At 37.0% G+C, this 14,622-nt stretch overlaps 1 protein-coding gene across 1 annotated transcript; it reads left to right on the top strand.

Moving 5' to 3' along the window:
- The first annotated feature begins 78 nt into the window (after nt 1–78).
- On the top strand, nt 79–14,585 carry sdcbp2 (syndecan binding protein (syntenin) 2). The gene is made up of 9 exons (XM_027144799.2): nt 79–228; nt 6,927–6,978; nt 7,302–7,392; nt 9,366–9,466; nt 10,890–11,048; nt 11,427–11,602; nt 12,801–12,972; nt 13,187–13,278; nt 13,855–14,585. The coding sequence occupies exons 2-9, from the start codon at nt 6,928–6,930 to the stop codon at nt 13,907–13,909; spliced, it is 897 nt and encodes a 298-aa protein (XP_027000600.1). The 5' UTR covers nt 79–228; nt 6,927; the 3' UTR covers nt 13,910–14,585.
- Nucleotides 14,586–14,622: the final 37 nt, after the last annotated feature.

Genomic DNA, 14,622 nt, shown 5'->3' with positions numbered 1-14,622 from the left:
TGATCAATAAAGTTATAAAGCAAATATTATTGCAGCAGTGAGTAATGAATGCACTTATTTTCGGCACCGACAGTCAACACACACGTCACAGACCGAGCAGGAAGTTAACGGCAGAGTTTCCATTCCCCCTTTAGGCAGACACAAAAAACTGCTTTGTCTACGTATACACCGTCTAACATTCACACCTCTCAACCTTTTACCTGGAATCGGATATTCGGGACCAAAAACGTAAGTTATTTTGATTTATTTGACTCCGTCTTGAGAAGCTAAGTTAACAATGTAGCGTTGCTAACGATAAACGAGCAGCTAGTTAGCTAGATTAGCCAGCTGTTAGAACAAAGAGGTTATATATATATATATATATATATATATATATATATATATATATATATATATATATATAACGTATTCCCTCTTCTTCACATTTTCTGTTTCATAAGTGTTTTTTTTTAAGGTTATCTGTCGGTTAACTATCGAAGTCCTTTAGTAAGATGTAACGTTACTGATTTCCGTTACAAATCCCAAACAAATTCAGATATCCAGCAAACGTTACAAAAACATCAGGGTTTGACTGTGAAAAATGAACACTTGTCACTAGTGCATTAACAGTGACATTAATTCACGACGACGTCTCTTTAAAAAAAGTTACGTAGCGAAAATAACAACAGGATGAAATGAGTTGTAGTGGTGCAACAGTTAACTAACTAGCTGTTATACTAGTCGCATAAGTAACAGCTAGGCGACTTAACAGGTAATTTGTCTTGATTTGGTGTGTGTTTGGGCTTCTTATTGGAAAACAAAGTTGCTTATAGACGTTTCATCAGGTAGAAATCGGGAAAGGGTTGTGGCACAAGCTTCGTAATGAAACGGAAATGCGGAATTAAGTCACGTGTTTTGTATAAGGACGTGTCCCAGCTGAAGGCATGTTGCTTCCCAGAGGTAAGGAGGCAATTTTAGAACTCCTAAACTTTAGGAAGGGACTTTCCCCAGTGACGTCATCAGATCCGGTCACTCATGACTCGTATTAAGTTGTTTTTTGGGGGAAAAAAACCACCAAGCTAGCACAACTAAAACATGTGTTTGTCTTTGTCATGGAAAAAACAACGGTTTGTCATGAAAGGCTCTCGTTCAGTATTGAAATAGACTTTAGTGTGGCACAGTATTTTATTTGGAATGTTCATTACAATACTGATATTGCACAAGACTGCATGATACAGAATAATCTTTTAACCAATCAATATTGTCCCAGTGTGTTAGTATCCTGAATAACATCAACTTAACAATGTTATTAACTATCTATTCAGAATTGGTCAAGCAAAAAATATGCCATTATACCATTCCATCATTGTTGTTATTCCAAGTGAACACAATGCTCACTCTTTCTGTCCTTGGAGTGTAGATAGTTGGGTCAGTGCTAGTTATCACACTAACACTGACCCAACAATCCAAGCCTCAAAGTCAAGACACCTGTTCTGAGGGAGTGAAAAGAAATAGCACTTGTACCACAATTCACATAAATAGTATAGAATAAAGATTTAGATTTAAAGTTTCCCAGTAGAATAAAATTCTTTGCTGTAAACAGTGAATGCCTGACAAGTACAGAAAATAAGACACTATGTAAAAAATACTAACACACACATAAATACAAACATAGTTTAAAAAAATGCAGCAGATTTAATTTAAATGTGGAAATATAGACTGTTGTCTCTATGTACAAGTGTACAATGTTGACTTGAAATTTCTCTCTCTCTATATATAAATATATATATTTACGTATGTGTAAAACAATGGTAATGTAATATGTTCCAAATTTGAATACCATGGTAGGTGGTAATAGCAGCAGTTACATTAACGATGTGCAAATTGAATGCATCTGTGGATAGAAATGGCATTAAAATTAACAGCCTGCAGTGAGGTGCAGCTGCTTGATATAACAGCAGTAATATTGTTTATGCTGACTGATTTGATTCTGACATTAGAATTACTTTGATAAAAGAATTCTAGTCATAATATATAATTCTTTTATCAGAATCAAATCAGTCAGCATAAACAAAATAAAACAATCTTTTTAGATTTCCACAATGCACAACACAGGGATACAATTTTAGTGGCAAGCAACACTTGAATTTGAGATTTTCTAAAGTCTATTCATATTTTGAGACATTCTATTGCGCATGTGGTCCAATGTTTCTTCAGTTCCCCCCCTCAAAACCATACTTTCTACCCATAGTTATTTTGCTCCCATTTAACAGTTTATATGCAAACATTAGTATAAGTACAGATTATAACCGGTTCATCTTATCATATGTCATATGTGACCACATGTGATTTGTAATTGTCCATTTCCCTGACACACACTGCCTGTATAAGTATTGAATCTTTATTTTCACATACACAATCATACATCGAGCAACATGCAGTGAAATGCTTTTCAATGGTCTCATAAAAAGCAAAATAAAATAAACATGAGAAATGGAAAAGAAGACATGTACAAGCAAAGGAAAAACATGTATAACAAAAAAAAGATAATTGATGTTGGATCTCAACATGATCCTGGATAGTACACAACCACTAAATTCCCAGAAGAGAGAAACTACAAGCAAGATGTATAATTCTCAGGTTCAGAGTAGCATGTCTGGGTTTTTATGGATTTCTAATGTGTTTATTTTTATTGAAAAAGATAAACTGTAAATACCTTATCTGCCATGGCTCATTTTATCTTTTCACCTAGTAGACTAGACTTAAGTGAACTTAATATTAACTGTTTTGGTGACTTTTGGAGTTTACACTGTGTCCCGTAATGAAATAAATCTGAAATAATTTATTTATTTGTTTGTTTTTGTTTGTTTCTTTTTGTTTAGTGTATTAAAATGCCATTACTGTTTACCACAGAGACACAAAATCTAAATATACATCTGTATCACAAAACCTTTGATCTGTGTGATAAATCCAGGCAGTGGTCTTGGATGATGGTCATCAACTGTGTCTGTTCTGATGAGTTTCCTGTTTGTGCTCTCATGCACTTCCTGAATCAGATTATAGTAGACATTGAGGTACTGCTGATATTGCATGTCTTGCGCAGTATACCAATGAATCTAAAAAATGGCGGCATACAACTCCGACAGCAGTCTGCTGAATCACTGCAGTACTAAAGATGTGTCCGTTCAGGATAATGCACTCAAATGGACAGCCAGTACAAACGATTATTGTTATATGCTGGTGGTTTCCTTTTAAATCTAATAGATTGAAATGAGGTGGCATCAATGACTCTCTGACTCGCATTCCTACTCGAAACGTGCAGTATTTTTCATCAAATGCACTGTCCTACTTGAAACTGAGTGGTGATTAAATGGAAAGGTTAGAATATGGTTTAAATTCAAGAGACCTTAAGGTGGATAAAATATCTGTGTGATAATATATCTGTATGCAGAACTTATATTTTTAGCTCTGAACAATTACAACTATGATATGATCCTTCTGGGAGATCTGTGTTGGACAAATCACAGCTCACTTTAATCAAAGTTGAAAGAGAACGCTAAAGGATTCTGAATCCCAGGTATATTGTTTGTACCAAGCCACATTTAGAACCCAAAATCAGCTGTGTTCAAGAATGCAGTAAGCTAGTAAGCTGTTTCATGTGCACAACTCACCAGTGGGTTCAGTGCACATCGAAGCTTAGGCATTAGGAATAGGGATTGAAAGCTAATGAGTTAGTGCCTGCTTTCTTCATGTCACTTACTATTAGTACTCATGAAGCATTAAAGCTACACAGCGTATATTTGTTTGTTTATTCCTGTTTATACATCTAGAGTTACAGATACACCCATTGACCAGCTTTGCGTGTTTTGTTCTCTCCAAATTAGTTGGCCAGTTCTATCGTACTTGGCGACCTTTGTTTTCTTTCAGTCAGCCGCATGCTTACTTTTCCTGACGTAAAAGACTGTTGACCTAGCTGGGTAATCTTGTTTCTGGTTGCTAGTTGCTTCACGTTTTTATCTATTGTGTCCCTTTTTCTCAACCTGTTGTTAGTGTGTTAACGTATTAATGTACACTTTGGAGTTTCACAGAAGCTCACTTGAAATGCTGATCCTAAACTGTACTCTACTGTAGTCATATGATACAACATCTCAAGTCTTTCCTAATGAACTTTCATTTCTCTGAAAATGTTGCTTCATTCTCGGTCAGATGGATCTGTGCTGCTCTGTATGAGTCACTATATTTGGAAAAGGCTTTGTTCATTACACCATAGCTGGCCTGAATATTACAGTAAACTATAGAGAAGCAGCTCAAAATTTCTGTTCTTTGTAAACCAAAAGTGAAGGAACCATTTTAGACAAACTGTTTCATGTATTTTTTCCATTTCCATTTAATTCTATTTAACTGTTGTAAACATTGAGCTCTATCCGAACAAAACACGATTCATAATCGGTTTGAACAAGTATTCAAGTATTCTGCTTTTAATTTTCCATGATATAAACGATTTGGTCGTTCAAAATCGTTTTCCTAAAAGACAGGAAAACAAATATTTCCACCATTTCAGTGTATAAGGAAGTAAATGAGGATGTAATAATGTTGAGGAACTGTGGTAATCCCCCCCCATCATTATTAATAAACATAATGAACTGATTTTAAGTAAGTTAGAGTAAGATAGTGCTTTTAATGTTAAACTAACAAACCATACTATTATTAATAATCATCTATTCCTCTGGGAAAGCTATCTAGTAGATTTTGCTTGCCTGAGTTTTTATGTTTATTCAGGGATCTAAGCAGGCCACTCGAATTCATTGGCAAACCTTCTTCGTGTTGTCATGGCCCTCACTTTGTTTGCAGGGGCATTGGGATTGATAACACAAAAGAAATAACGCTACAGCATACGAAGGCATTCCAAAGCTGCAAACTTTGGGCCACATTTCGTCTGTATAGTTCATTTTGTCACTTGTTTTATTGCAGCTTGTCATTGGAAAAGCATAATAACCCATTTAAGACTTTTCAGTACCGGATAACCTTGCAAATCACTGTAACCATTCATAAAGTGTGGATCCTAGTGACTCCTTTAATAAATGTTAAATAAATATCCTCCTAAAAATGTCAGCACATCAATGAGAAAACAAATCATTTTTTCAAATTCTTTTACTGCTTGTCTTGGCACTTTTCATAATAATAATACGCAAGTCGCCGTGTATGAACTGTTAGAAACCATAACATATTAAAACAAGTGCATTAATAGTAACTTATCATTAACATTACAGCCACAACTACTCTATTTTACAAAATTAAGGCAAAACGTCTATATAAACTTCAGTAAATATCACAGGAAATTGTGTATCGTTACAGGGCATGTGCCTAAATTATAGCATTCATATTATATGGCTCTGCAAATAGATATGAACTTGTGAACTAATATGGACAAATGAACTTATTAATAATAATACTTGTGAAAAGGTAAAAAACGGTCTTTTCAATTCATCATTGCAATTGTGTCTTTGCCCAAATCTCTGGAAAATTGGGAACTGTGAACTCCTCTGAATATCTGTTTAATGCCAACATTCCTATTTTAGCTTAGACAAAAATTTATCAAGAGTAACTAATCCTAGGGCTTTCGAGCCACATGCACCAAATTTGAATGTTATAGACCCTGGTCTGAAGTTTGTTGCTGTTACTAAGTGATCCGAGTACCGGTACGTCCGGTACTGGGTCTCAAACTGGCCTTTTTTCCCATAGACTCCCATTATAAAATTTGAAGGGTTATAACTCTGCAAGCTTTAGAACTATCTACACCAAACTCGGCCAGCTCCTTTAGGGTGATACTCTGAACAAAGTTTTAAATTGGTGTATCGACTGGCCTTTTGGTTGTACCGCACCCCCACCCACAAAATATGCAAAATCAAAAAACGTTTTACAACATAGGCATGTCATCAAAACACTGTCATGTCATCAGAACTATGAGGGGAACGTCCTCACGGGTATTCTGATGACGTCACATGCTCGTCTCCACTTACTTCCAAATGTTTTGGCACCCTAGCTTTCTGTTTACTTGCTTCCAAACGTAACACTGATCCTTATGTCCACTCGCCTCCAAGAAGCACCGGCCTTTGCGAATACTTGCATCGTCAAAGCCAACATCAAAGTTTGTCGTGAGGAACTTTACAAATCTAGTTACAGTCTGTATCTTTTAAATGAAGTATTTAATAAAGTGCTACAGTACTACTATTTAAAGTAGTATTATAGTAGTCTGAGTCATGTTTCTCCTGTTGTATAAAGGAGCTGATTTGCATGTGGACTGACTCCCCTTAAGCACTTTGCTCATTAGCTTTCCAGAAACAAGTAATATTAATTTTGCTGGGCTGTAGGTTAAAATGTGAATGTCCGTGCCAGTATGGCAGTTTCTTCAAAAGAAGACAAATGTGAGGATAAATCACTCACAGAGGATCATCGGTTAAAATGGTTAAGACAACTTTATCAGACCATAAAGTCTCTGGTGGTAAATAAATGGGGCCCTGAGAGTTTTGATCTTAAGTGTGTGTGTGTGTGTGTGTGTGTGTGTGTGTGTGTGTGTGTGTGTGTGTGTGTGTGTGTGTGCGCGTGCATTTGCATGTAGTTGTGTAAAGAAAGCAGAAACAGGAAGAGGGTGGCTTATGGTTGTGTAAGAGCAAGGGACCATCTGTGGTGTAATATGTGTGAGAGGCTGTGTAGGATATGTGGGTGAAGTAGTGAGCGAAGAGATCTTAAGGTTTTGGAGCACAGCTAAATAATGCCTCCTACTTTATTGTACCTTCTTGTTTCCCTGACCAAACAATATGTACTATGCCTTTAGCCAAGTTTCATGTCAAGTGCATGTAAAGACCACGTTCATAGTTCATGTTTATAGGCACATGTCAAATCTTACATGCGATCAACATCTTTCCCCTTTTTTTTCTATTTTACAGAATGTCGCTGTATCCATCTCTGGAGGACCTGAAGGTGGACAAGGTCATGAGGGTAATGAAGTGTGATTAAAAAAGATTTTAATAATGACATATTTTTTTCAACAATACATACAGAGTGGTGATTTTGGGTTTTTTCTTTCTTTCTTTCTTTCTTTCTTTCTTTCTTTCTTTCTTTCTTTCTTTCTTTCTTTCTTTCTTTCTTTCTTTCTTTCTTTCTTTCTTTCTTTCTTTCTTTCTTTCTTTCTTTCTTTCTTTCTTTCTTTCTTTCTTTCTTTCTTTCTTTCTTTCTTTCTTTCTTTCTTTCTTTCTTTCTTTCCAAATGAAGTACTGAATTGAATTAATATCTTTTATCTAAATGGATAACCCTTCTGTCAGGCACAGGCCCAGTTTGCCCAGTCCGCCGCCTCTGGTCCAGCCATCGCTGAGGAAACCTACCAGCCTGCCGTGCAAGGCATGCCAAGCGCTGGTATGTCTTCCCTTTTTTTATTTATTCCAGCTGAATTTGTTCAGATTCCTGCATGCTTGCCATTTTTGTACCACCTCCACTTTTTTTTCTTGTGCCTGAAGTCGTGTTGTGCATGCAGAATGAGGAACTAAGACGAAAGCCCTGAAATTGTTGTGTGGTGGTTACGCAGTAATGGATTGTCAATGCCCCAGGGACAATAACTGCAAAAAAGATTTATAGTATTTTTGTTTGTAGGTTATTTTTTCATTTCCGCCCTCTTTAAGACAGATGTGTGCCACTAGAGTTCACTTACACCCAGGTGTAAGAAACCTAAACAGAGTCAGAGTACTGGAAAGTGTGAATTTTAGGGGAGGAAATGTTCTTTATTTTACTCTCTCTCTCACGCTCTCTCTCTCTTTCTCTCTTCCTCTCCCTTTCACTCTCTCCCGCTCTCTCCTGTGCCATTCTCTCTCTCAGGATTGGTTACCATCAGAGACTGTGGGGCTTTTGTTTACGCTAAGCTGAAGGAAGGAACTCTGTGTAGTCATGGAAACGTCATTCGTAGCTCTGTGTATGAAGGACAGATTTTTTTTTTTTTAGATATATAAGATTAGTGTTGGTACTGCACTATTACAGAAAGGGGATGATGCCAGATCTTCTCATTCTCAGCCCCCCTCCAGCGTGCACCATTAGTCTCTCTGTTGTTCTGTTGTGCTATGTTTCACTCTCTTTTAGCACTCATAAAAACACTGAGTGCTCCACTCATCAGTTCCTCCCATGTGATCCAAGATGTTAATTATTCATTCAGTGCTGTTAATGTTTTGCTCAGGTCCTTTTATAAATCTGACAAAGGTTCTTTGATAAATGTCAGTCTGCTACACTATTAGAATTGTAATGGGATCATGTGGTAATGCTGGATAAGAGGAACCATGCCTACTCCATACACTGGAGAAACACGAGGATTTATTTCTTTTATGACTAAAACTTTAGCAGTGCTTGACTTAACTGATATAACTGATATAATAGATATAACTGACCAAGAACTGCCCGGCTAGACTATGACATTTTCACTAAGAAATTTTGGATAACAAGAAATGACTAAAGTTTTTTTTTATATGACAGATTATGTAGCACGATCGGCAACCCGGAACTGTCTATAACATTTGTTTTTGAAGGTGCAGGTCAAAATATCACAAACATTAATTGTATTTTTTTTCCCACAGATAATTTCTGGTTGTGATTTATATATAACTTATCAGTGAGGTTGTAAAATATCAGTGTTGGCACATTGTAAGTGTGCGCCATTTGATGTCACGTTCATATTTCATTGCCCCTTCACAAGCCTCTGCTATTGGCAGATGACCGGTTTTATGTGTGGCTGTGGATGCCTTGCAAACTTTTGGTAAATTCAGATCTTTAGATGGTTTCTAAGATTTGTGGTGTTGGCACCTTTTGCTGGTATTTCTCTTTTACATATTTGATACACTGCTGGGTCAATGTCCCTTTTCGTCGGGTATAAAACCAAAATGTGCCCAGACAGGTGGCATCGTTTTTGGCTGCGAAATTAAATCCATCTTTGCCGTATTATTGCTGCTCTGATATGGCTCGGTGATGCAAAACTTGTGATGCAGAACAGTGTCATTTGAACTTAACACACGTATTTGCTTTGCACAATGCGTGCAGAGCAAGCATGTTGGAAGTAGGGTGCTGCAGGTCTACAAACTCCCCCTTATGGCTAATAAAAGTGCACAATAATTGCGGTTGGATACAACGAACGGTTATTTAATAATAATGACAACCTTGGTTACTTTTGTATAATGTCTTCTAGTTGATCAATAAAACTAGTAAATTTGATCACAAATAAAAGAGAATTTTATTTATTTATTTGTTTGTTTACTAGAGGAGACACTAAAATATATATTTAAAAAAGATTTTTTGCCATGGCAGCAAAATTATGGGAAATCATGCCCTTTGTTGTTCTCTGATTCCTCTAGGTCTGTACCCAAAACTGGAAGAGCTTGGGGACTACATGGGGCTTAGTCTGACCAGTGATGAGGTGCAGAAGAACCTTGCTCTTATCCCAGCTGCAAACAATGTAAGTGTGTGTGGTTATGGGTGTGTGTGGGACATAGACATATCTCAGAAATATAAGTAAAGCTTGTGTGTGTGTGTTTGCGTGTGTGTGTTTGTGCTTTCCTTAACTTAATCCTGGTTTCCTTGGTCTTGTGACTTCAACTAGCTGATCATAAAGTCATGTAGGGGAAGTACATTTGACACGGAACATGTGACTCAGATAAGCTGCCTCCTTGTCCCATGTTTTACAATACTGTTCTCTTTGAGATGGAGGACAAATAAATAACTCCGCTAAAAGAGCCTTATTTCATATAAAGATATGCATTTTTAAAGGATCGGTTCTCAAGAATATTTTTCTGTAACATATTCAAACTTGCTCATTGTAAAACCTTAAACCTAATTGGCTTTGTATCGACTTCAAATTTAACATTACTGACCACAACATTTTATTGCTTTGGATCAGTGTCTTAAGATGCTTCCACCATTGACACGGGTTCTCCACCCTGAAGTACTTCCAATCTGTATGTTTACAAATGTGTGATATGCTTTTGTAAAAAAAAAAAGAGAGAGAGATTGTACACATGAACAGTATACAAAAGCTGTGCAAACTTGCTGCAAAGGAAGAAACACAGCCAACATTTTTGTGAGTGAATATGGTGAAGATTTGGAAAGGCAGATACTTTAGTTATACGTTTGTCATTTAAGGTGCTTATAAAATACAGCTGAATACTTAGATCCCTTCAGTCATGTGAAATATTTAGTGAGATGATATGTTGGTCATATCTCCCAAACCTTGACTGATTCATAAACCTAGAGCGTGTGATATTAGCAAACGTGGGTGTGTGGGTGTTTACACTCACATGAGCACAATCTTGGTCTATGTATATACTCAGACCCACACAACCAGTATCCGCTCTTACTGACTTTAGCCATCTTCAGTAATGGAACTGCTGCAGTGGACGTATTAGATCAATTAGATCAACTACTGAAGTTGAAACATTACTGCCAGATTTCACATGATGATGTAAATCATCATACATCAACTCTGATAAACTCACGTTTTTGGCATTAGAGTTTTGAGCCATGGAGTGCTCTCAATAAACTCATTTTAAATATGATTATATAAAAATTTAGACCAATTGAAATGGAAAAACTACACAAATGATGTATGCTAAGCATTATCAACATGTACAAATATATCTGAAGTAATGAAAATGGTGCTGGAGATCATTGCACAGAGGAACATATCAGAAACAAGCAGACATTGTAAAGAAATCAGATGTATGCCACACTACACAGTGCAAGTGGTAGTAATGCACTTTTTCCAAAAGAATGTGAATGTTGGCCTTGCCCACCGGGTATTAAAAAAAATCAGCAGCGTCATGTCTTTCCTCTTCATGTTTGGTATAACAGTGACTTTCTCACACCTCCCCTTCTCTTTGCAGCAAGTTGCAGTAGGATCAGGTGTAAGTGGCATGGTGCGACCGGTGACTGGTGCTGATGTGGGCATCAGAAGAGCTGAAATTCACCCAGGTCTTCGGGAGGTCATACTCTGCAAGGACCAGGATGGGAAAGTTGGCCTGCGGCTGAGAGAAATTGACAATGTGAGTAAATCTTATATTTACTAGGATTTAGTGACCTTGTGGGCAAAGCTTCTAATCAACTGGGATTCAATTACAAACTGCATCTTTACTAAGGTCTAGTAGGTAGTCTCTTCAAATCGCAGAACTGACAGACTATGACTTTTGGGCACAGTAGGTGTTCTTGGTACTCCACAAAGTCCTTTGTGCATTCAGTTTATAGTAATTCGTTGTATGTGAGAATTTCTCCTAAACAAACTAACAAACACAATCAATATTTAGTGTGAAGTGAGTGATGAGACTAGTGGACTCCATGCTGATGATCCTTCATTTGAACCCAGGCTGTTCAAAATTTCTCTAATGAATTCTAGTTTTAAACTACCCTTATTTTCTCCCCTCAAGGGTGTGTTCATTCAGCTGGTGCAGGCAAATTCACCTGCATCTCTGGCTGGTCTGCGTTTTGGAGACCAGGTGCTGCAGGTCAATGGGCATAACTGTGCCGGCTGGAGCACAGACAGAGCCCACAAGGCTCTGAAGGCAGCAGCCGAACAGCGCATTGAACTTGTGGTCCGTGACAGGTCAGTCCATTCACGAAACCTTATACTCTATATAATTAGTGTGAGTTGAGCCGTATTACTTTTTAATAATAAACCTTGATGACTCTGGTTTTTGTTCTTTTATTTTGTTGATAGTGATACACCTATACAAAATACATCACAGATAAATATAAAATTGCCTGTTTAAATTAACCCCGCAAAATGCATGCAATTTTCTAACAGTCAATCTTTTGGCAGCTGTGCAATGTATAAATTCATGCAGATATGGGCCAGCAGCTTCGAAACCTTTTCATATCCACCATCAGAATATTGAAAACTGATTTTACTGATTTTGACTGTGGCATGATCGTTAGTGCCAAATGAACTGGTTTGAGTATTTCTAGACCTCTGGTCTACCCAGATTTTCACATACAGCAGTCTCTAGAGTTTACTATGAATGGGGCAAAAAACAAAACAAAACACAAAAAAATACCAGCAGCAGTTCAGTAAAAGTAATTTCAAATTTGTTTCATGAGCATGAAAATGTGTTCAGTTCTCTTCAGTGGCCTTCCCAGCCACTTGATCTGAATCCAATAGAGAGATATACAGTATTAAAAGAAAAATCTGAAAAATCTGCAGGAACTGCACTTCAGCATTGACCAGAATCTGAGTGTTACCAACATTTTGTGGAATCCATACAACCCAGATCGAAGGCTGTTTTGAGAGCAAAGTGAGGCCCTTCCAATAATAAGAGTATAGAGTTCCTCATGAAGTGAGCGTATAACCTAGACTATTTTCTTTCATTTCTCTTGCTCATGCCAGACCTCAGAACATTTGTTACCTGCCTTTCATCTCCAAAACCAATCTCACAGGTTCCTACTCTGCTCCTAGAATATCCCTTGTCCTGCACGTCTTAGTGTTTTTGCTGCTTTATCATGCGTCAAATAAGGAACTGGCAGTTTATCAGCTAGGTTATAGAGATTAAAGGTCATCAACAGATGTCAAAGCCTCAAGTTTTGTCCCTTAAAACTGATGCGCAAAAATGAATGTTAATGGTGTCTGTATGATGTCTTGGATAATTCAGTTAAACATTATTTACTTTGTGGTACTTTGTGTCTAAAAACATCCAGCACGTTGTCTCTGGCTCCACCATGTGGACACCTTTTATCATGCAAGGTGTAGGTCTGTCATGTAGGTCTGTCAATTCTTACACTATTACTTTCTTTGTTTTTGCACATAGGCCCTTCCAGCGCACAATCACCATGCATAAGGACAGCTCTGGCCATGTTGGCTTTATCTTCAAGTCTGGCCGTATCACTTCTCTGGTGAAGGATGGTTCTGCTGCCCGCAATGGCCTTCTCACTGATCATTACATTTGTGAGATCAATGGCCAGAATGTCATTGGACTCAAGGTAACTGAGCACGGATTTCTAGCATTTGAGTGACTGAAGGATTAAACTGCATTAACATGTGTGCTACACATTACAAACAAATATGCAGAGCTCCTATATAAAATATGTAAATGTTGTCAGGTCTGACACGGTCTTAAATATTTGTATTTATTTATTTTATTTGGATTTTACTTCATTGTACAGTACAGGATTTAATTGTTTCATGTGTCTGCAGGATCCTCAGATTAAAGACATCCTGAACACATCTCCCAGTGCCATGACCATCACCATCATGCCCAAGTTCATCTATGAGCATATGATTAAGAGGTTAGTGCATTAATACCAATAGTAATTCTTTCAGGGCAGGTTATATTGAACATAATATAGGGTATTAAATGTCTACACATGGGATCTTTGCAAATATGAGGTAAAACAATATGAGCCCGACACTCATTAGTTGGTTCTAGAGATTTCGCACTTGCTTGTTCTGTGGTTGGAGGCTAATGGTCACATTTACATTTGGCTTAATTCCGAGGGAGCCAATGCTATAAAAATGCTAACAAGGGTCATGATGATAATTACTCTTACCAATCAGTAATAATGTGGAAGGTTAATTGGATTTAAAGCCTTCAGTAAAGCCTGAAATTTAGAACAACAACGTTTTTTGAGTTTTCATTGAGTGTTGACTTAAAAGGTTTAAGTTAAAGAATTTTCCAGTATTTCCTATTTAGGGTCAAAAAATTTGGTACCATTTAAAAGGTTTAGATAAGGTTTAGGATTAAATGTAATGAATTTATTTTCTTATAAAATGTGCTGATTACTTATTTGTTGTGTTGAAATAAATACATTTTTGTCTTATAAATCTAATGGTGCTAAACGCTAATTCCATTTTGCTTGCTGCAGGATGTCCAGCGGCCTGCTGCGGTCATCAATGGATCACTCTGTGCCTGAGGTTTGAGCCTCTCACACACCAGCCCCTTCCAGAACATCTGCAATCTCCATCAGGCCGTTCTAGCACATGGCTGCTCTGTGTTAGATTTAATCATTCAGTCAGTTTCATGTATAACATAAGAAATTTGCCTTTTTCTACTTTAGATGTTCTTGTATATCTATTTTTTTCTATCTTCCTTATTCCTGTTCAATTCTTTAATTGTATTTTATATGTAACAATAATAATCCATGACCTATCCCTGAGTATTACTGGCTTTGGTTTTTATCACTTTTTTTTTTTAAACTTGCACCATTCAATTAGTTAGTGGGCAAAGAAAACCAATAGGAATAGGTTTGCTTCTGGGCTTCCGAAAAAGATAAGGATTGTGGGCATCAGTTCAGTACTCTTAAACATTACCCACTATGCACAGGTTTCATTAGTCTCACTTGTTAAGAACTTATCATTCACACCTACGTGCCAAGAAGGACTTGCACTGCCGGACTGTAAACGAGGAAGGTTTAATTAGTCTTTGTTTTAAAAAAAAAAAATATATATATATGTTCATTTTAGTTGTCTTCTCGAACTGTATAAACCATTGATGGCTCGATCTGCCAATATGTAAATTCTATTACAGTTACAGTGTATTCAAATATAGCCTCAACCTACTTGTAATAAAAGCAAATAAATAATTCTAGTAGAATAAGATGGTGTAATGTTTTCACTAGTTCAACCCCTGAAGA

This window comes from Tachysurus fulvidraco, chromosome 23, assembly GCF_022655615.1.
Source record: "Tachysurus fulvidraco isolate hzauxx_2018 chromosome 23, HZAU_PFXX_2.0, whole genome shotgun sequence".
NCBI lineage: Eukaryota > Metazoa > Chordata > Actinopteri > Siluriformes > Bagridae > Tachysurus > Tachysurus fulvidraco.
Note: the sequence above shows the minus strand (reverse complement) of the source record. Positions and strands in the feature narration are given on the sequence as shown.

Bases quoted from the DNA above. Each gene is read 5' to 3' on its own strand.
- sdcbp2 (XM_027144799.2), top strand. From the start codon at position 6,928: ATGTCGCTGTATCCATCTCTGGAGGACCTGAAGGTGGACAAGGTCATG. The intron at 6,979-7,301 runs GTAATGAAGTGT...CCCTTCTGTCAG, and splicing joins AGGTGGACAAGGTCATGAGG to GCACAGGCCCAGTTTGCCCA. The intron at 9,467-10,889 runs GTAAGTGTGTGT...TTCTCTTTGCAG, and splicing joins TTATCCCAGCTGCAAACAAT to CAAGTTGCAGTAGGATCAGG.